This window comes from Ailuropoda melanoleuca, chromosome 15, assembly GCF_002007445.2.
Source record: "Ailuropoda melanoleuca isolate Jingjing chromosome 15, ASM200744v2, whole genome shotgun sequence".
NCBI lineage: Eukaryota > Metazoa > Chordata > Mammalia > Carnivora > Ursidae > Ailuropoda > Ailuropoda melanoleuca.
In genome coordinates this window covers 86789694-86809750 of record NC_048232.1, presented here as the reverse complement: position 1 = coordinate 86809750, position 20057 = coordinate 86789694, and the positions used below count along the sequence as shown (strand labels likewise).

Genomic DNA, 20057 nt, shown 5'->3' with positions numbered 1-20057 from the left:
ATGTCCCCAGAGGACAGTGCCCGGCACATTCCAGACTCTGGCTGTCCCTGCCAGAGACCAGCAAGGCCCAGCAGGGCCTGCGGGAGGGTCAAGATGCTGTTCTCACCTCCCCAGGCTGTGCGTCACTCTGGGCTATTGAACCGAGTCTGTGTCCTATGACCTGGAACTCAATGGGGAGGGAGGGATCTCGGCCAGAGCGGTGGTCGGCTGGGTCCAGGGAGCCCAGCCCATCCCTGCCCTCTGCTTATATGCTCCCCTGCTCCTGCTCAGAGAACACACCTGAAGTGTCCATCTTTATACCCGCTCACTTCCCCCTTGATTTCCTGAGCACTCTCTGTCCCTGAGACAGGGTGTCCCAAGCACCCTTCTGTAAGATGGTCACTGAGCTGTTTCTTGACCTGCACACAAGGAAACGGTGTGCTGTCTGTACGATAAGGGCCCTGTTCCTTTGCTGTGCTCACTGATGAAACCATCCACCGCTCTTTGGGCAAAGCCATACCCTAGTGTCCCAAGTCCGTGGCCGGGGCCAGAGATGATCTGATTAACAAGTCAAGAGTCAGCTCAAAGCTGTGATCCCTGAACGCTGGACCCATTGTAGCTCCAAGAACGGCCCTTCCACGGGCCTCGCGCTGGGCTCTGAGCACAGCCCGACCCATCGAGGGGGAGGGGTGTAACATCACTCACCCATCTTCCTGCCACGGCAAAGCCACCCCAAACCAGGGTCTGAACAGGCTTGGCCTGTGGCTGAAGCCACCTTTTGGAATGTACCAGAAACCTGATTTGGGGTCTCTAAGCCATCCTTCCTGAGTGAGGCGGATGTACCCGCAGGGCGCAGGGGTGGATTCTGTGCCTCCCACAGGACAGAGACTTTGCTGACTCACCCGCCGCTCCCCTGCCCTGCATCCCCCACGTCTGTCCTGGTTGCGACCTCCAGAGCCGTGGGTGGGAAGCCTGTCCTGGGTGTGTCCTGGGCAGGAGCAGGGTCACCGAGGAGGGCTCCCTATGAGATGCTTTTGTTTTGTTTTCGGTCCCCTGCAGAGGAAACGGCTGGCGTCCAACTATCTCAACACCCCCCTGTTCCTCACAGCGAGAGGTAGGTGCCTGCAGGCCGTGGCTCCCCTGCCAGGGCTGCCCTGGGGAGTCGGCGTGGGTGGCCCCCCGCTCTGGGCCTGCGTGGGGCTGCCCGGCCCATGTGCAGTGGGGACCGACTTGTTTTCTGGTGGATGGCGCATTCCGGCTCCCAGGCCCTCCACGCCATGGCCTCCTTCACCCCGACATCTTCTGTGGGGGGGAGGCGGGCTGGCGGAGGCTGCTGCCGTCTGACCGGACTCAGAACCGGGGCTCCGAGCCGGGACGATGACGCGAGGGCTGGATGTGAGAGCAGGTGGTAAACAGTTGAGTGCTTTGTACGCACGGACGCTGTGCTTCCCTCTGGACCACATCACCTACGGACGGCTCTGGGCCAGCAGCTAAAAGGAGTTTTGTGATCCTTAAATGTGCGGTTTGGCGTCACTTCCTGGAAGGAGAGTGGGTCACGGACAAAAAAAAAAAACACACCACAGTTGAAAAGGAGCCACTTTGAGAGGTCCCTGGAGTGATGGCTCCCCCATCCCATGGTGGGTCCTGGCCATGACCAGGGCGGAGACCCTGACTTCCGCCGTGCCCCGGGTGGGAACCCCTGCCGCACCGGCCTCGGGGCCGCCAGTCCTGACTGGTGCCCCTCCAGCGTCCACTAACATGTTCTCCGCCCTTCTTCCCTGTGCTAGCCAATGAGGACCCCTGCTGGAAGGTAGGTGTCCCCTCGCCGGCACACCTGGGCGGGGTGGGTGCAGGCGTGCGCGCTCCTGGCAGGGGCGAGCCGGGCGAGCGGAGAGCCTTTGGGCTCCGTCCTCGATGCCGAGAGCTTTGCAACACCACCCAGGCCATTATCCAGCCTGCCTGGCAGAGCTGGGCGTCACCACAGGGTCAGCCCACAGGGTTCCAGCACCGGCTCTCTCTGCCCACTGCTGGGGACGCAGGGACCCCGGGAGCCAAGAAGGCCCAGGGGGAGGCAGCTGACACCGGCTGCCGCCCGGGCTCTACCTGGCTCTGCTCAGCCCTGCCGTGTGACCCCGGGGGGAGCTGGCTCTCGCAGGCCCTCGTTGCCCACCTCGAGAGGGTCTAGACCCAGTAATCCCCAGGATCTCACCACTCAGGACTTCATTTCTGTGATCCTGTGAGACCCTGATCCCCCGTGCACACAACGCATCCCTGCTTCCCAGGACACAGGCTGGTTGTGACCTAGTTTTTTTTTTTTTTTTTTAAGATTTTATTTATTTGAGAGAGACAGAGCGCACAAGCAGGGGAAGCGGGAGAGGGAGAGGGAGAAACCGACTCAGCACTCACTGAACAAGGAGCCCAATGTGGGGCTCGATCCCAGGACCCTTGAGATCATGACCTGAGCTGAAGTCAGATGCTCAACCGACTGAGCCACCCAGGCGCCCTGTGACCTCCTTTTTAAAATAAGTTTTGGATCAAATTCTAAAAGAATTTGTAGCCCCTCCATGCCTATAAGTCAGGCCACTGAGCCACAGCAGGTGATGGTCTAAACTGCAGTGATGCCGGCTTCTTGCCCCAGATCCATGGAGCATCACCGGCTGGTGGTGGTGGCCTGCCATGCTTGTCCACAGACACCTGTGCCCGACCAGTGCAGGCACAGGACATGCCTCGAGCCTGAGCCCCGCTTCCGCAGACCCCAGTCCTGGAGGGCCCTTGGCTTTGAGGCAGGAGACCCCACTGCTGGTCCTGCGTCCGCCTCCAGCCTCTAAGCAATCTCGGGCAAGTGGCTTGCCTTCCCTGGACTCTTGCACTGAAATGAGAGGCGACAGCGGGTCTCTGAGGCCTCATCTCAGTCTGCGGCCCCCTCCATCAGGGGCAGCCTGGGGCCCAGGGTCCTCGTGGTGTGGGCCATTCCCAGATGGGAGCCCTCTGGTCCCTCACAGCCATGAAGTCAGAAGGCGCTGCTGCCACGCGGGTAGAGAACACATCCCCTGCGTGGAGGTTTTCTAGTGGGTGGTGGAAAACTGTTCAGACCCCATGCAGGAGGCATGGGGTTATGATAGGCTCCTCTCTCTGTCAGGTCCACAGTGCAGCAGGCTGGCTGGAAAGGTAGTGAGCTCCCCGTCCCTGCAGGTGTGTAAGCAGAGGCTAAACAACCAAATGCGGGCGACTCTAGAAGGGACATTGGACATTCCTTTATCCCAGGGAAAGGGACCGCCCCTCACCAGGCTCCTACGTGGATTATGTTTTGTGCGCCCTGTCCTGTTGGGTCTTCCCAGCATCCTTTGGGGCAGCCGTCACTAGCCCACATTACAGATGTGGGAACGGAGGAGCACGGCAACCCACCCGGGATGTGGGGAGATGCCAGGTTAGAGCGGGGTTCTGTCAAGAGGACTGGAGAGAACCGTGACCGCGTGCCTCCCACGGCCGTGTGCGCGTGAAGAGCACGTGGGCAGGAGGCTTTGCAAGCACGGGGCCAGCCCCCCCTCACCCCAGCGTATGTGCCTGTGGAACAGCGGGGGCCCGGGGGGGGCTGTTTCCTAAGCCACAGGAGGACTGCCCGCCCCGCCACCCACACCTGGTGTCCAGCTCTCAGCCGGGATGAATCAGGGTGCCGGGGCCACACCCCACCTGACTCTGACTCGGTGGCCGTGTCCCTAGTAAACGTGGCCCAGGTGGTGGCCTAGAGCCCATGTGTCTAGCAGCTGCTCATCCTCCCGGTTCCCAGGCTCTTCCCTCTCTCTCCCGGAGCTGCTCAGGGACAGTGGGTCACAAGCAGGTCAGCGCGGCAGCTGCCCGGGGGGCCCCCAGCTCCCGCCCCGCCCTGCTGACCCACCTCCTGCCCTCCCTTCTCTTGCAGAGTGAGATCACTCATGATGAGCACTGCGCCGCCTGCAAGCGAGGGGCCAACCTGCAGCCCTGCGGCACCTGCCCAGGGGCCTACCACCTCAGCTGCCTGGACCCGCCCCTCAAGACGGCGCCCAAGGGCGTGTGGCAGTGCCCCAAGTGCCAGCAGAAGGTATGGGAGGCTGTGCTGCCGGGCAGCGGGCCCTCCCGCCCTCACCCCCTCTCCCTGCACCAAAGGACCCTCCCCGGGCACAGCATCTGAGGCTGCTCAGACCTGCGTTTCAGAGGCTGGATAATCCTCTGGGCTGGCCCAACAGCGCCCCCCCGCCTCTGCCCACTAGATGCCAGGAGCACGCCCCCTAGTGGCCATCTCAGGCACTGCCAGCAGAGGCCCACTGGTGACGACTGAGCAGAGGTGTCCCTCTGCAGCTGTCTGACCCAGTGACTCCACCTCTGAACTCCAGATTCCCCCCGGGGAGACCTGGACTAGCAACGCAAACCGCAAAAACAGTGCCAGCTGGCGCGTTCCATCTCCCTGCCACCACACAAATGAAAACCTAGCAGGTTCGAAAAAACAGTAACACTCCCTTCTGGTGATGATGTGGGGAGGCAGACAGTCTGCGTTGCAGAAATTTTATCAAGTGCCTTAAAAATGCATATATTTTTTAAATGCAGAATCTAGCTTTGGGGAATATAGTTCCAGGAAAGAATCCAAATCCAGATAAAATTCTGTGCACATAGAAGCCCCTCGCCCCTTATCTATAAAGGAAGAGATAGAGAGAGCTACCTTGCAGCAGGAGACAGTGAAATAAATTCCAGCATGTGCACTCAATGCCATGTTATGTGGTCACTGAAAACGATCTTTACAAAGACTTTGTGATTCTTTGGGGCTTGTTCTCCATGTGGACCTAAGTTTTAAAAAAGGAAAACACCAGGCTTTATAGTAGCTCTATGGATTAATGATCATCTCCATGAGAAAAGCTGCAGGTAGAATAAAAAACGTGGGAGGACAAACTTCCAAGTGTTAGAATCACGTGGGAAGTAGCCGTGCTTTCTTTGTGAAGGATGTTTTTCCACATAATATGTATGTGCTCCTTGTAAAATCATAGGGAAATCATCTTTATTTCAGAAAACACTGATTCTCGTGGGTTCGTGTTAACCCCGGGGACCTAGGGAGAGGGTGGGTACAGCAGGCCCTGTGTCACTGTCTCCTGTGGGGGCCGCCAGCCCCTGTGCTGTGACTGCCCGGGTCACAGCTCTTTGAGGGAAGACAGAGGGGGCACAAGATTCTCTTCCCGAGTTCAGCACGATGGTGGGGCCTCACTGGGCCCCCAGTGTGTCCCTGGCTTGCCTGGGGCTGCTCTCGGGTCCCCAGGACAAGGGAGGAAGGCAGGTGGTCGGTCATTCACGGAGGCATTCGGTCAAGAAGAATCAGCCTCCTCCCCACCAGCACCGTGTGGGGCCCTGGCAAGAAGCGGGTTCCTGCCCTCAAGGAGCTCTGTGAGCCAGACTGTGAGGCAGGGGCGGCCCCTGCCGCTCAGAGAACTTGCCCGTCCCCCCGGGGTTGCGCGGCTGTGGCTGGTTCTGGCCTGTCTGCATGCTCATCTCCCCGTCTGCCCTCTAGGCCTTAAAGAAAGACGACGGCGTGCCCTGGACCGGGATGCTGGCCATTGTGCACTCCTACGTCACCCACAAGACGGGTAAGACGGCCTCGGGGAGCGGAGAAGGGCACCTACTCCCTTCTCCCTTCTCTCCAACCCCACCCCTGTCCTCTGGCCTCACTCTGGGCCCATCGGAAGCTGTTCCTAGCCAGAGCTCTGGTCCTACGTGCAGGGCAGTTACTGTGGGGGGATGACGTTTCCAGCCCCTGTGTCTGCGGCCAGGGCCACTGGCTTGTGCAGGAGGATACGGCCAGAATGGCCTGGAGGCGTAGACCTCGGATTCTTTCTGCTTTCCCCGCTCGCCCACGGCCTAGCCTTTTTGCTCGCCTTGCTTGCTTGCTTACGTGGCCTTGTCTTTGCTAGTCAAGGAAGAAGAGAAGCAAAAGCTGCTCCAGAGAGGCGGCGAGCTCCAGAGCGAGCACCAGCAGCTGGAGGAGCGGGACCGGCGCCTGGCCTCGGCGGTAAAGGTGTGCTGGCAGCGGGGCGCGGGGGGCTGGGGGCCGTAGAGCCCCGAGACATAAGTCCAAAGCTTCACTGTCCTGTTACTGCGGCCCCAAGAGAAGACAGACTCACCAGCGTCCCTCAGCGAGTCGGAAGGCAGAGAATGAGCTCTGCGGTCTGTTCAACAAATAGTTACCAAGCAGCCGAGCCTCTAGCTCTGCTCCTACCTGGCTTTGCGTCCTTGGCAAAGCCCTGTCTCTGACCTTCGGTTGCTTCTTGGGTAAAGTGAACATAATGATTTCTCTTCTGTAGTGTGGTGGTAAACAAGACGATGATGGTGGTGGTGGTGGTGGTGGTGGTGATGGTGTTGATGGTGGTGATGATGGTGATGATGATGGCGGTGGTGATGACGGTGGTCATGGTCATGATGATAGTGTTGATGGTAATGATGGTGATGATGGCATTGATGGCGGTGATGGTGATGATGATGGTGATGATGGCAGTGGTGATGGTGATGATGGCAATGATGAGGTTGGTGATGGTGATGATGGCAGTGGTGATGACAGTGTCATGGTCATGATGATAGTGTTGATGGTGGTGATGGTGATGGCGGTGATGGTGATGATGGTGATGATGGCGGTGGTCGTGGTCATGATGATAGTGTTGATGGTAATGATGGTGGTGATGGTGATGGCGATGATGGTGATGGTGGTGATGGTGATGATGGCAGTGGTGATGATGGTGGTCACGGTCATGATGATAGTGTTGATGGTGGTGATGATAGTGATGGTGATGGTGGTGATGGTGATGGTGATGATGGCAGTGGTGATGACAGTGGTCACGGTCATGATGATAGTGTTGATGGTGGTGATGGTGATGGTGATGATGGTGATGATGGCGGTGGTCGTGGTCATGATGATAGTGTTGATGGTGGTGATGATAGTGATGGTGATGGTGGTGATGGTGGTGATGGTGATGGCGATGATGGCGGTGGTGATGGTGATGATGGCGGTGGTGATGACAGTGGTCACGGTCATGATGATAGTGTTGATGGTGGTGATGGTGGTGATGGTGATGGCGATGGTGATGGTGGTGATGGTGGTGATGGTGATGATGGCAGTGGTGATGGTGGTGGTCACGGTCATGATGATAGTGTTGATGGTGGTGATGGTGCTGGTGATGATGGTCATGATGGTGATGGTGATAGTGGTGATGGTGCTGGTGACGGTGGTGTGGATGATGGTAAGGGCAATGCCAAGTCCTGGTGAAACTCTTTAAACATTATCTCATTTAATCCTCTGAATAACCCAAGAGGGGGCTCTGCAACTACTCCTGTCGCACAGTTTGGATGCAGTCTCAGGGCATATAAGTGATTTCCCTGAGCAGCAAGTAGTGTACACGCCAGCTTGGGCCCCACTGCTGTGTGCACTGCTGTGGTATGTATCACACCTACCAAAAGACAAGGGCACGGCAGCAGCAGACAGAGCAGAGAGCTGCCTGGCCTCTGCACATCTCCTGCAGCTGCTGTGGTTCAGCCGGAACTGGCTCCCAGCTTCCTCCAGCAGGAGGAGAAATGACTGGTCAGAGAGGTAGTGTCACAGCCAGAGGAAGAAGGTTCCGCGCTCCTGCACAAGCACACCATTTCTAGCCCTGAACTCGAAACTTCTCCTGTGTGTCCGGCTGCAGTTGCATTTTTCGCGGCTGCCTGGTTTTTGGAAGGCCCTCGGGCTGGTTTCTTTCAGGCCTCTGGCCGGAAGAGGGGAGGAGCCGTGGGAGAGAGGGCCAAGAGGGTGGCAGCCCCAGGATGCGTGCATGGTGGGATTCTGAGACACCCTCCCCCCACCCTTCTCTCCCCCCTACAGAAATGCCTAGAGCTTAAGACGAGCCTGCTGGCCCAGCAGAGGGGCACCCAGTCGTCCCTGGACCGCCTGCGGGCCCTCCTCAGACGGATACAGGGCGAGCAGATGCTGCAGGTCACCATGACGACCACCAGCCCCGCCCCGCTGCTGGCCGGGCCCTGGACCCAGCCCCCCGCAGCGGCCATGCACGCTGCCCTCCAGCATCCCCAGGGGCACAACTGACCCCGCGGGACCCGCTTCACACCCACGGAAGGTTCCTGGGACCCTGTTCAGCAGACCTGAGGGTTCTGTCCGCCTTAATTCATAAACACTATGAATTTCGGACGAAAACAAAACCTGACCGAGAGAGAGACGGAGGAAGGAAGTGAGAAGGGACTGGGTGAAAGTCCAGAGCCAGGACGGGTGGGGATGGAGTCCTTCCCTCCACGTTCAGACGGGACACCAGGAAGCCAGATGGGCGCGTGACGGCCGGGCGCACAGTCAGGCCCTGGCTGCTGGGGGGCTGCCCGGGCCTCCAGCTTCCAGGCACAGCTGTCTCCTCGGCCTTGTGCTGCCCCTGGCAGGAGGGCAGAGGTTGGGAGGGGAACCAGGAACCCGGAGACCTAGCTGACTAGTAGCGGTAGTTGGGACGAGCGTGGGTAGCGAATCTAGGTAGGACTCCGCGCCCCTCCCGCTCAGGGGCCCCGGGGCTCGAGGCCAGGTGCTCCGGCGCCTTCTCGGAACGCGGGCCCCTGTCTGTCAGTATTATTAGCGTTAAGAGTCACAGCCGTTGAACTTGAAAGAAACTACGAGGTGGGTCCCTCCGGGGAGAGGCTCTGCAGTGTCCACCTGCCAGGGCCTCCGAGTGCCCCCCCATCTTCGGAGCGCCCGCACTGTGCGCCTCCTGCCCTTTGCTGACCTTCTGGACTCATTTTGCCACCGATGTATTTTTCTCATGGAGTTTTTGGGCAGGATGGAGCTGCGAGCCTGCAGGGGCGGCGTGTGGCAGGTTTTCTATTCGGGGTTGAATCATTCAACTTACGACTGAAGCCTTTTCTTTTCTCCTTTTGAAGAGCCGATAAAAGTATTCCATTCCTCTTTTCTTGCCAGTACAGACACACTATGCCAAAAAATAACTTTACATTTTTGTATGGCGTTTTTATTGTAAGATATTTAATGTGAGGGGGGGACGCTTGCCGACTTCTTTTCCTGCTCACGGTGGTCTCTGCTGCAAGCTACGAATGCGAAAACCCCTCCTGGGGGGCTGCCAAACTGGAGGGATCCAGAGGGTTCTTTCAGAAGGGGGGGGCGAGGGTGGGGAGGGAGAGGGGGCAGTGGCCTTGGGAGGGTTTGGCCTTCGGAGATGCAAGAGTCCCTCTTCTTGCTGTCTCCTTGCGTTCGTGAGAGCTGAGGGCGCGCACGCGTCTTTAAAGGGCTCCAGCGTCCCAGGATGGGATGTGCACCCACCAGCTTCTCCAGTCCTGGGGGACGTAGCACAACAGGACAGGCATCCGGAAGCCCCCGGGCTCCCACCCCAGCATATCACACGGTGCCGAATTGCATTGAACACACGTGCACGCGTGCACACGCGGCCCCAGACACGCACGCACGCACGCAGACAGGTGCAGAGCAGGGAGGCTGGCCAGGACCCCACAGACTGCCATGGTCCCTCCTGTCATTTTCTCGACTCCGGGAGAAACTGTGCTGTACGATACAGATCTATTTTAATACACTTAACACTGGGTTGAACAAGATTTTTATATTCTTTTATTGATGAACTAAGTGAGCTGTGAGACACATGTCTTCTATATTGGTTACTCTAGATGCCAATTATGCATTACCGCGTGGCTTGCGATGTAAATGTCTTCAGGTTCCTTTTTGTTGCTTTGTTTTTCTTCTTGGATGGATTGAATTGGATTTTTAAAAAATGTAACGGGAGGATATGGAAGGTTGGACCCGGGAGAGGTAGCTGCCGACGTGTCTTGAGACTTAGTGTTTTGGACCAAGGAGGACCGTCCAGTGGATAGCGAGGATAGAGAAAAAGTGTTTGTCTTAAATACACCCATGTAGTTTTCCTTCTGTACGATGTATTAAACTCGACTGATGATTGATTTCAAAGCCGTGTGGTCTGCCTTGCCTTCAGCGGAGAGGCTTCTGGGAGCACGAGGGGCAGGGAGGGGGGAAGCGGAAAGGTGGAAGATCAGGGTCCTGCCCCTGATGGGAGGGAGGGAGGGAGGAGGGAACTCATGGGCGCTCTCCACGTGCTGAACCACCCCCCGCCCCGAGGTGGCAGGTGCACCTGTTGGGACCCATGGATGTTCACGAGCAACAGAAACCTCCTCGGCCAGGTGCTGTGTGGTGTGGACGCCACTCCCTCGCTCATTCCTGCTTCTCTGAGCCCATCGACGGCACCTGCATTTTCTGTTGCACGCGAGCTCCCACAACCACCCTGGGGCTTCGTTCTTGGCCTTTCAAGAGAGCAGCCAAACCGGGGAGCTAGGGGGTCTGGCTCCAGATGGTTTAGAGGCCTCCAGTCCCTGTGCTGCGTCCAAGCTGGCCCAGAACCACATAGCTTGGGTGGCGCCTAGAGTTCAAGGCGCCTCTGCCTGACCCCGGCTGTAAGCTCCTTCAGCGCCCCACTGCCTCCCCGAGAGCCAGCCCGGTCTCAGCCCCCGGAGCCCATGAGGAGCCCCTCACCCCCCGGGGGACTTACGGTTCCCTTTGGATTCCCGTTTTCTCACTCTCCTAATTTCCTCCCACCCTTTTGGGTCCTTTCCCACCAGGCTGCCCCTCTCCCCATGATTCCCCTGGAGCTACCCCATTCAAGGTCAGTAGTGACCTCCCTGTGGCCAGATCTAGTGGGTGACACGCTGACTGTGCCTTCCTGCTGAAGGAGACTCCCAAGACCCCCACTCACCTGGTTGGTCCAGTTTGTCTCTTCCCCTGGGTCTGTGCTCTGACCTCTCCTCTCCTAAATTCTAGGCTGACCTTGTCCAGCCTCCCGGTTTTCTGTGTCTATGCTGACTGCTCCTCAGCTGTTATCTCCAGGCTGGGCCTCTGCCATGGACCCCTGCCCGCTGGGCATCAGGAAGCGTCTGTCTCTGCCAGCCCAGCCCTCCTGCACCTGTCCCTTCTCCGGGAGATTCCACCTTCCTAACACACGGGCCAGCACGCCAGCAGTCTCACCCTCCACACCCTCTCATCAGCACTGCACTCAATATAAGCAGGGGCTGGCCATGTGTCACTGCCCACACCAACATCACCTTGCTCTAAGGCCACCACCTCACCTTGATGACTGCAGCCGTGGCCTTAACATGTGCTCCTCCCCCATCCCACTGCTGTTCTTAACCCAGCAGCCAGCATGGCCCTGCCTCTGCTAAAACCCAGCTCTCGCTGCCCATCTTGTCCAGCAGCAAGTCCTCCAAGGCTGCAGTCACAGCCTTCTCTGGCCCTTTGGCTTCCCTACCTGCCTCTCTCCACTTTACTCACTCTGTTCCAGCTGCATGGCCTCCCTGCTCTACCTGGAACCCACTCAGGCCTGATCCTGCCACAGGGCCTTTGCACGTGCTGTATCCACACCAGGTGTGCCCTGCTGTCTATTGGATTGGCTTCCCCACTTCCTTGGACTTGACCACAGTCCCCTCAAGGTGCAGCGGTCCCCAGCCCCCCTCATTAAGACTTAGCATTTCCTCTTCTTCCCTGTTGTTTGATTCCTCAGACTTTAACAACTTTCTGTGACTCACCTTTTCGGTTTTGTCTGCTTCACAAAGGCAGGGAACTCGGTCAGTTTTACTCCCCAGCTCCCAGCATCTAGAAGAGTACCTGGCACACAGGAAGTAGGTGCTCAGTAATGAGAGTAAATGGAGGAGGCTTCTGAGAGACAGAGCTGCCAGGTCTTGGGGCTGCCTCCATCCCGGTTCAGTGCCTTGTGCCCACGGCTTCCCTGCTCCCAGTGCAGCTGCCAGGTTCATTTGGCCGGTGAGGGGCGGGGGGTGAGGAAGCTGAGCCCGGGGAAGGGGCAGGGTCTCCAGGGACCCTGCAGTTGCAGAGGCGGTGAACCCCGTCTCTGCCATGTCCTTGTCCTCTAATCCCACGGGGGTTCCAGGACAGCCCACCTTGCTCCCATCAAGAAAGGCAGGGGCCGGGGGGCTCCAGCGCCCTAACACAGGGCAGGAGTTCCCTGCAAATCTGGACTCATAACCCCACTGCCCCTGCTCCTGATCCGCGATGAAAACTCCCTCCCTCTCGGGGAAGCCCCTCCATGGGTGAGCTCTGCCGTTAGAGAGGGAGGCCCCAAAGCGTGTGGACAGCTGTGTCCCTCCTACAGCCACCACCACTGCCAGCGCCCAGGTGACCCTGTGCCCACGTGCCGGGAAACCCGGGGTTCCGCAGGGGTCCCCAGCACCTTCCCATCCCTCAGCTCCATCTGACCTGGCTCCAGGGAGCAGGGTCCATCATAGCCCTGCAGTGCCCTCCAAGCAAGCTGGGGCGTGGGAGACTCCCCGGGCAGGCCATCAGGTTGGCCGTGCCTTGGGTGGCCTTTGCTCCCAAGGCTATGGTGATGAGGACTCACCACTTCCTGAGGGCTCCCCGGGGGCACTTAGTTTCCAGGAGCCGCCATACCACACGGTTTCAACAACAGAAATGAGTTCTCGGCCAGTTCAGGGTGCCGGCTGGGCCACCCCCCTCCCCTGGGGCTGGGGACAGAACCTGTTTCCTGCCGCAGGTGCACCTGAGCGTGCGTGGCCCTCTCTCCCTGCGTCCTCTCATCTTCTGTCCGTGCGGCTTGCTGGCGACCTGTGGCGTTCTCCAGCCTGTAGACCTGCCACCCCGATCCCCATAGACCCATCACCTCCGTCTCTGCCTCTTCTTCCTGTGGTCAGAATTCCCCCTTTCACGAGGGCAAGGACACGGCACTAGGGCCCACCCTCATGATTTCACCTGGTCATCCTGTTTCCAGATAAGGTCACATTCACAGGTCCTGGGGGCTAGGACTCCAACCTCTTTTTGGAGAACATAATTCAGCCCGTAACACACCTTTCGGTGGGCTGCGTCTGCAATCTGCTTCCCTCCGGCTTCTGCCCCCCTGGGCCGCTCGGCGCTGCCCCCGCTGCCTCGTCCGTCCCCGCGCATTCCACAGGGTGGAGAACCACGGAGCCAGCCTGCCGAACAGCCCGATCCCTGGACCACCTGCTCTGTGCCCGACCGGCCTGCCCGGCTCCTTCCTCGGACCCGCTCTGGCACGACCCAGCCCCTCACCAGGGACTAGGGGTGGCACTCCAAGGTCACGCAGCCAGCAGGTGGCTTCAGCCCGGGCTGTGGCTCTGTGCCTGCGCTCCCAGCACCTTTGCTACTCTGCCTGCTGGACCCCGGTCCCCTCTCAGGGCACAGGTGGACAGCTGGAACCCACCCTGCCAAGCTGCATGCGTGCACACTCCCGACCCAGCCTCCTCGCCAGTCTGGGGCTGAGGACGGTGATCCAGGCCCTGCGCGGCTCCATGCACAGGTGCAAGGGGACAGATAAAGGAGCCCAAGCCAGCTAAGCCCTCCAGACCACACAGGCCAGCAAGGAACCCAGCCCCTCTCCACCGTGTGTGTCCTCCAGTGGGGGAAGGGTGCTCCTTAAACTAAGCTCTCAGAATCCCCAGGGGCTCCCCAGACAACGCGACAGTTTCTGGGTGGTGTGCTGGATGGGCTCTGGTGACAGCATTTCTGCAAGGGGCTGGGGCTGCCCTGGGGGTGCCTAGGCTCATCCCGGGGAGAAGGCTGAGACCAGAGAGTGGGAGACCACCTGCAGAACCCAACCTCAGGCAGCCGTGGCTCACCCCACATTTACCCCTGCCTGCCGGGTGGAAAGGGGTCTCCCCCCATACAGGACCCCTGGCACGACCCCACAGCAGGCCAGAGGGTGCTGGCTGCGGCTGCTACTTGCACTGGCCACCTTCCATACGGTGACAGCCCAGCACCCGTCCCCAAGGAGCCCTGATTTCCACACAGGACAGAGGGCCTCCTGCCCACTTACAGGACAGTGCAGCTCCAAACAGGCCCATTTTGAGGTCAGGTGACAGAGATCAACTTGTTCCAGCGGCAGCAAGCAGCTCTCTGCGGTTCCTAAGAAAATGGGGACTTGGAAGGGAAGGCGGCCTGCACTTCCACTCCCAGCTTCCTCCCTCACCCGGGGCTAAGTCAGTGAGAGTGGCCCTCACCGCCTCCACTGGTGGGGCCCTGGCAGGGGCACCGCCCAGAACTGAAGGGGAGGAACCCTGGCCAAGAAGGGCCGCCACGGGTATGCGTCTCCTCCCAAGTCCGTGTCCGGTGACTTCACATCGGTAGCTTGCATCTGTCCATGGCGGGAGTACTGACACCGCGGAAATGGGCAAACACAACAAATTAGGGCCCGATATTCCTAGAGAGCCAGTGGTTAAAACATTGACCGGCACACTGCTGTGTGTGCACGTGTGTGTCTGCGTGCAAAAGTGTGTGCACAGGGGTGCATGTGACAGAGAAACGGCAGTGTGGTGCCAACGCACACTCCTGTCCAGGATCGGCCGAAGGTGCTGTGCTTGCAAACGCAACGCTAGATCCCTTACATGATTTCCTGGATTTAGCAGGTGACCGGAAGTGGGTGGCTCTCAATTGCACTGATTTCACAAGGAGGCTGACGCACGTTAATAACACCTCTTCCTGCATGGATACAGTGGAATCTGGCAAATAACACAAAAACACAATTAGACCAGCCTTTTGGGGGGGATCAAAAAAATTACCCGAAATTTGGACATAAGGCAAGCCTTTAATATCATTCTAGAAGAGCATTCCTCCAACTTGAGTGAACATTAGAATCGCCTGGGGAACTGGCTGAACTGAAACTCAGGATTGCTGGGCCCACCCCAGCTCCGTGGGTTCGTGAAAGGAGGGGCCACCCAAGGCAGACTGTGCAGTCAGCTCCCCAGGACCCTCACCGGCACATCAGGAAAGAAGCACCCAGCTCTCGAAGTCCATGTGAGCCTGGAACACCTAGGGGCCTTCTCTCTTTTCCTTTTGAACGGTTAATTGAAGCTCCGATTCCCTCTGTATGACTCCCCACCAGCCTCGGCTCAGCTGCACCCACGGGGGTGCTTCCTGCGTGCCGAGTGACTGCGGACCGGCTCTGTCCAGGCAAGCCGGCGCACGTCACCAACCACAGGGCTATGACCACACTTTCTCCAAAGGAGTTTGAATCTCAGTCACGGGGAGGGGGGGTCCCCCTTACCTACTCTCATGCAGCCCTGCCCTCTTATTCTTTGTCATTGTTTATACTAATTTTTCAAATTATTGTGTGGTTTCTGTTTCCCTGATCGAACCCTGATACGCCTTATATTCTGAAACCTTGCTAAATCCATTCGTTATAGCTGCTGTTTTGTAGATCCCAGGCGGCTTTCTACATAAACAGTTGTGTCATCTGCGGAGACGGTGTTACTGTGGTTTCCAATCTCTGTGCCTATTATTTTCTCTTGCCTTATTTCAATAGCCAGGACCTCCAACAGAATTTGAACGAAAATAGTGAGACTAAGAATCCCCATGTTTCTGATTTCAGAGAGGAAATGTCAATAGTTGGACCATTAAGTATATTATTTAGTAGATAAAAGTAGTTCTTAGTTTGCTTATATTTGAAAAAAAAATCCTGAATGATGGGGCGCCTGGGTGACTCAGTCAGTTAAGTGTCCAACTCTTGGCTTTGGCTCAGGTCATGATCTCAGAGTCATAGCATCGAGCCCTTTTTAGGGCTCAGCACTCAGTCTGGAGTCTGCAGAGAGTTTCTCTCTCGCTCTGCCCCCTGCTAAAATAAATAAATCTTTTAAATAATCCTGAATGATTATTAAATTCTATCAAATGCTTATAACTACATTTCTTTAAAACCACGTGAGCTTGGGGGGCCGGGGTGTCTCAGTTAGTTAAGCGATTGCCTTCGGCTCAGGTCATGATCCCAGGATCCTGGGATAGAGTCCCACATCGGGCTCCCCTGCTCTGCAGGGAGCCTGCTTCTCCCTCTCCCTCTGCCTGCCACCCCCTGCTTCTGCTCTCTCTCTCTCTGTCAAATAAATACGTAGAATCTTAAAAAAAACAACAACAACAAAAAAAACCCCCACAACGATGTGAGCTTTCTCCCTTATTCTGTAAATACAGTGAGCTATAGTAATCTTCAAATGTTACACCAACCTTGAATTCCTTAAGTAAACTCTACTCAGTCATTGGGTACTATCCTTTCGTAGTGCTTCATGGATTTGCTAATATTCGCCAAGTATTTTTGTATTTTTTTTATGAGGGATATGGGTCCATAGAAATTTTTCTTTGCAATGTCTTTTTCAGACGATGGTACTGAACAGGTTGGAAGCTATTCTCTATTTTTGAAAGAGCGTCTTTAAATTTGTAAGGATTTACCAGTTAAGACATCTGGGCCAGGCGTCTTATTTGTGGGGAGATGTTTTTTGGTAATAAAAACTTCTCCGTGGATTTAATATACAAGGCTACTAGAATACCATATTCCATCTTTTTTTGTCAGGTTCAGTTAAGTTGAATTATTCAAGGAATCTGTCATCTCATCTACATTGAATTTTTGGCATAAAACTGTTCATAATATTTTTACTTATTTTACTACCTACAGACTCCAAAGTGATAATTGCCTTTTCACTCTTAATTTGGGGTTTCTTTTATTTTAATATGCCTGGCAAGGGGTTCTGGAATTTATCTTTTCAAAAAGCTAACTTTTTCGACTTTGTTAATTTTCTTTTTTTTCCTCTATTTTTAACTTTTCTGTTTTTTATTATTTTCTTCCTTCTACTGAATTCAGGGTTACTTTGTTTTGTTTTGTTTTAAGATTTTATTTATTTATTTGACAGAGAGAGACAGCCAGCGAGAGAGGGAGCACAAGCAGGGGGAGTGGGAGAGGAAGAAGCAGGCTCCTAGCGGAGGAGCCTGATGTGGGGCTCGATCCCAGGACCCTGGGATCACGCCCTGAGCTGAAGGCAGACGCTTAACGACTGAGCCACCCAGGCGCCCCGTGGGTTACTTTGATATATGTGTATGTCAGATTGGCTCAGGAGGGTGAGAAGCCCACCCCCGGACAATCAGCTGTGACCAGGGTTGGGGTCAAATAGACATATACACATATATACATACATACACACACACACAGTATATAATATATACACAGTGTATATGCGTATATAGAGTTTCTTAAATTAGAACATTAGTGGATGATTTCAGACTGTTTCTTATTTTTATTTTTAACATAGGCATTTAAATTTTCCTCCAAGTACTATTTTAATTGTTTCCCAAATGTCAGTATTTTGCAGTAGTCTTCAGTTCAGAATTATCTTCTCCCTTCCATTATGATTTTTTTTTCTTTGACACATGAATTATTTAGAAGTGTGGCTCCTTTTCCTTTTTCTTTCTTTTAAAGATGTTTTTCGTATCTTTAGGTTTTCCATTACTACCTTGATCCCATTGTCATATTCACATGATTTCAATTCTTTTCAATTTACTGGCACTTGTTCCATGCCCGAGAATCTGGTCTGTATTGGTGATCCTATCATGTGCTGTGAGAGGACTGTGTATTCTGTCGTGTGGTGCGGTACTGTAAAGGGATCGTGTAGGTCACGGTGATGGGTAGTGCTGTCCAGATTATCTGTTACTTTATCAACGTTTTGTTGAGCTGGTCTTTCAGCCGCTGAGATAGGGTGCCAACATCTCCAGCTATGATAGGGAAATGCTTGTTTATCCCTTAAATCTGTTACGGGATTTCTTCCTCCATGTATCTAAGGTTCTGTTATTAGGTGCATTCCCATATATGATAGTTATGTCTTCTAAATAAACTGCCCATTTTGTCATTATAAAAAGGCCATCTAGGTCTAGTAATACTCCATGTTAAAGTCTGTGTTGGGTGAAATAGGCGATGGGGATTAAAGCACAGACTTATCATGATGGGCACTGGGTGATGCACAGAACTGCTGAATCACTCCATCGTACACCTGAAACTAATATAGCACTGTATGTTACCACTACTGGAATTAAAAGAAAAACTTAATGGAAAATGAAAAATAAAAGTAAACCAACCTGAGTTCCTTAAAAAATAAAAATAAAGTCTATTTTATATGTTATTTGTATAGATACCCTGGGTTTTGAGGGTCACTGTGTGCACGGTCTATGTCTTTGCTTCTGCTCGCCTTCATCCTATCTCAATAAAGTGCACAGTTACGTCTTGCTTTCATATCTATTATGACAATATCTGCCCTGCCTCTGAATTGTAGTTTAGTACATTAATATTAGAAGATAATTATTTTTTTAAAGATTTTATTTATTTATTTGACAGAGATACAGACAGCCAGCGAGAGAGGGAACACAAGCAGGGGGAGTGGGAGAGGAAGAAGCAGGCTCACAGCGGAGGAGCCTGATGTGGGGCTCGATCCCAGAACGCTGGGATCACGCCCTGAGCCGAAGGCAGACGCTTAACCGCTGTGCCACCCAGGCGCCCCTAGAAGATAATTATTAACATGGTTGGATTTAGGTTTACCACTTTATTATTTTTTCCCTGTTTGTCCGTTGTCTTTTTGTTCTCATGTCTATCCTTTCTTGCCTTATTTTGGATTTTTGGATATTTTTTGGAATTCTCTTGCAACTTATCTATCTTTAAAGCTGTAGCTTTTTGCATCATTTTTTTAGTAGTTGTTGTAGGGATCATAACATGCATCCATACCTTTTTAGCTTACTTGGGATGGCTTCTGTCCTACTCCACGTAAAAGGCAGAAACCCTGAACCCATGGGTCCCCCTTCTCTTGGACCCAATGCTATAGCTGTTGTGTGTATTATACCTACATATATCATAAAACCCATAAGACAACTTTATAACTTTTGCCTTAAACAGCCCTGTTTATTTCTTTAAAATTAAGAGGAGAAAGTGCTGCTTTATATAACTCAGATATTTACCATTTCCAACGATCTTCCTCATTTCCAAAATATCCAGGTTTCAATCTGTTCTCATTTCCTATCACCTTGAAGAATTTCCTTTGGCCTTTTTTCTGTAGTGCAGATCTACCAATGAAAAGAATTCCTTAGTTTTCTTTCACCTAAAAAAAAGTTTTGATTTAACCTTCAGTCTTAGATATTTTTGGCTGACAGATAATTCTGGTTTTGACACTCTCCCCCTCCTGGGGGCAGTCTAGTCTTGTTCCTTTTTTGTATTGGAACAAGATTTTGTTCCACTGTCTTCTGGCCTTCATAGTTTCTGCTTGTAGGTCAGCTAGTCTCAATTGCTGGTCTTCTGTTTTGCTTTTCTCTGGATGCTTTCAAGATTTCCTCTTTATCTTTGGTTTTCAGAAGATCCACGCCAGTGGGCCTGCGTGCAGTTTTCTTTGTATTTTATCCAGCTTGGGGTTCACTCCAATGATTGACTCTGACAATTTAGGTCTCTCACCAAACTGGAAATATTTTTAGCCTTTAATTTTTAACTTTTTTGGTGCCGTATTCTCTCTTCTCCAGAACTGCAATTACACGTATGCAAAGTATTCTGATATTGTCCGACAGGCCCCTGAGAATCTGTTCATACTTTTTCAATCCTTTTCCTCTCTTTTACTTTTTTTGCTTAAGTAATCTCTACGCACAACGTGGGCTCCAGCTCACAACCCTGAGATCAAGAGTCACGTGCTCTACTGACTGAAACAGCCAGGTGCTCCCATTTTACTCTTTATTTTATAGATCGGGCAATTTCTATGGCTATGTTCAAGGTCCCTGACTGTCATCTCTGTTCTCCTATTAAACACAACCAGTGTTTTTATTTTGCTTTAGTTTTTTCCCCCCTGTAATTTCAGATATTGTATTTGGATTTCTAGAATTCCCCCTTTGTTTCCTATGATTTCTGTTTATTTTTATTTTTTAAGGCATTTATTTGAGAGAGAGAGATCAAGAGAAAGAGCAAGAGGGTGTGGGGAGAGGGAGAAGCAGAACCCTGCCGAGCAGGGAGCCTGACATGGGGCTCCATCCCAGGACCCCGGGATCATGACCTGAGCTGAAGGCAGATGCTTAACTGACTGAGCCGCCCAGGCACCCCTCCATGTTTATTTTTTACTGAGATTTCCTCTCTTTGCATTTATGGTAAGCCTATTTTCCTTTATATACTTGAGAATGTGTATCATAGCTGCTTTAACGTCCTTGACAGTTATTTCTAACACCTGTATCATTTTAAGGTTGGTGTCTGTTG

At 54.0% G+C, this 20057-nt stretch overlaps 1 protein-coding gene across 1 annotated transcript in view; it reads left to right on the top strand.

The window, feature by feature from the left end:
• Nucleotides 1-9982, top strand: part of PHF21B (PHD finger protein 21B) — a 96914-nt gene extending 86932 nt beyond the window's left edge. Inside the window, exons 7-12 of the mRNA XM_034644013.1 lie at nt 1039-1093; nt 1767-1789; nt 3899-4057; nt 5510-5585; nt 5910-6013; nt 7850-9982. Coding sequence (XP_034499904.1) covers nt 1039-1093; nt 1767-1789; nt 3899-4057; nt 5510-5585; nt 5910-6013; nt 7850-8068 — 636 coding nt within the window. The 3' untranslated portion in view covers nt 8069-9982. The remainder of the gene's footprint in view (nt 1-1038; nt 1094-1766; nt 1790-3898; nt 4058-5509; nt 5586-5909; nt 6014-7849) is intronic.
• The last annotated feature ends 10075 nt before the right edge of the window (nt 9983-20057 follow it).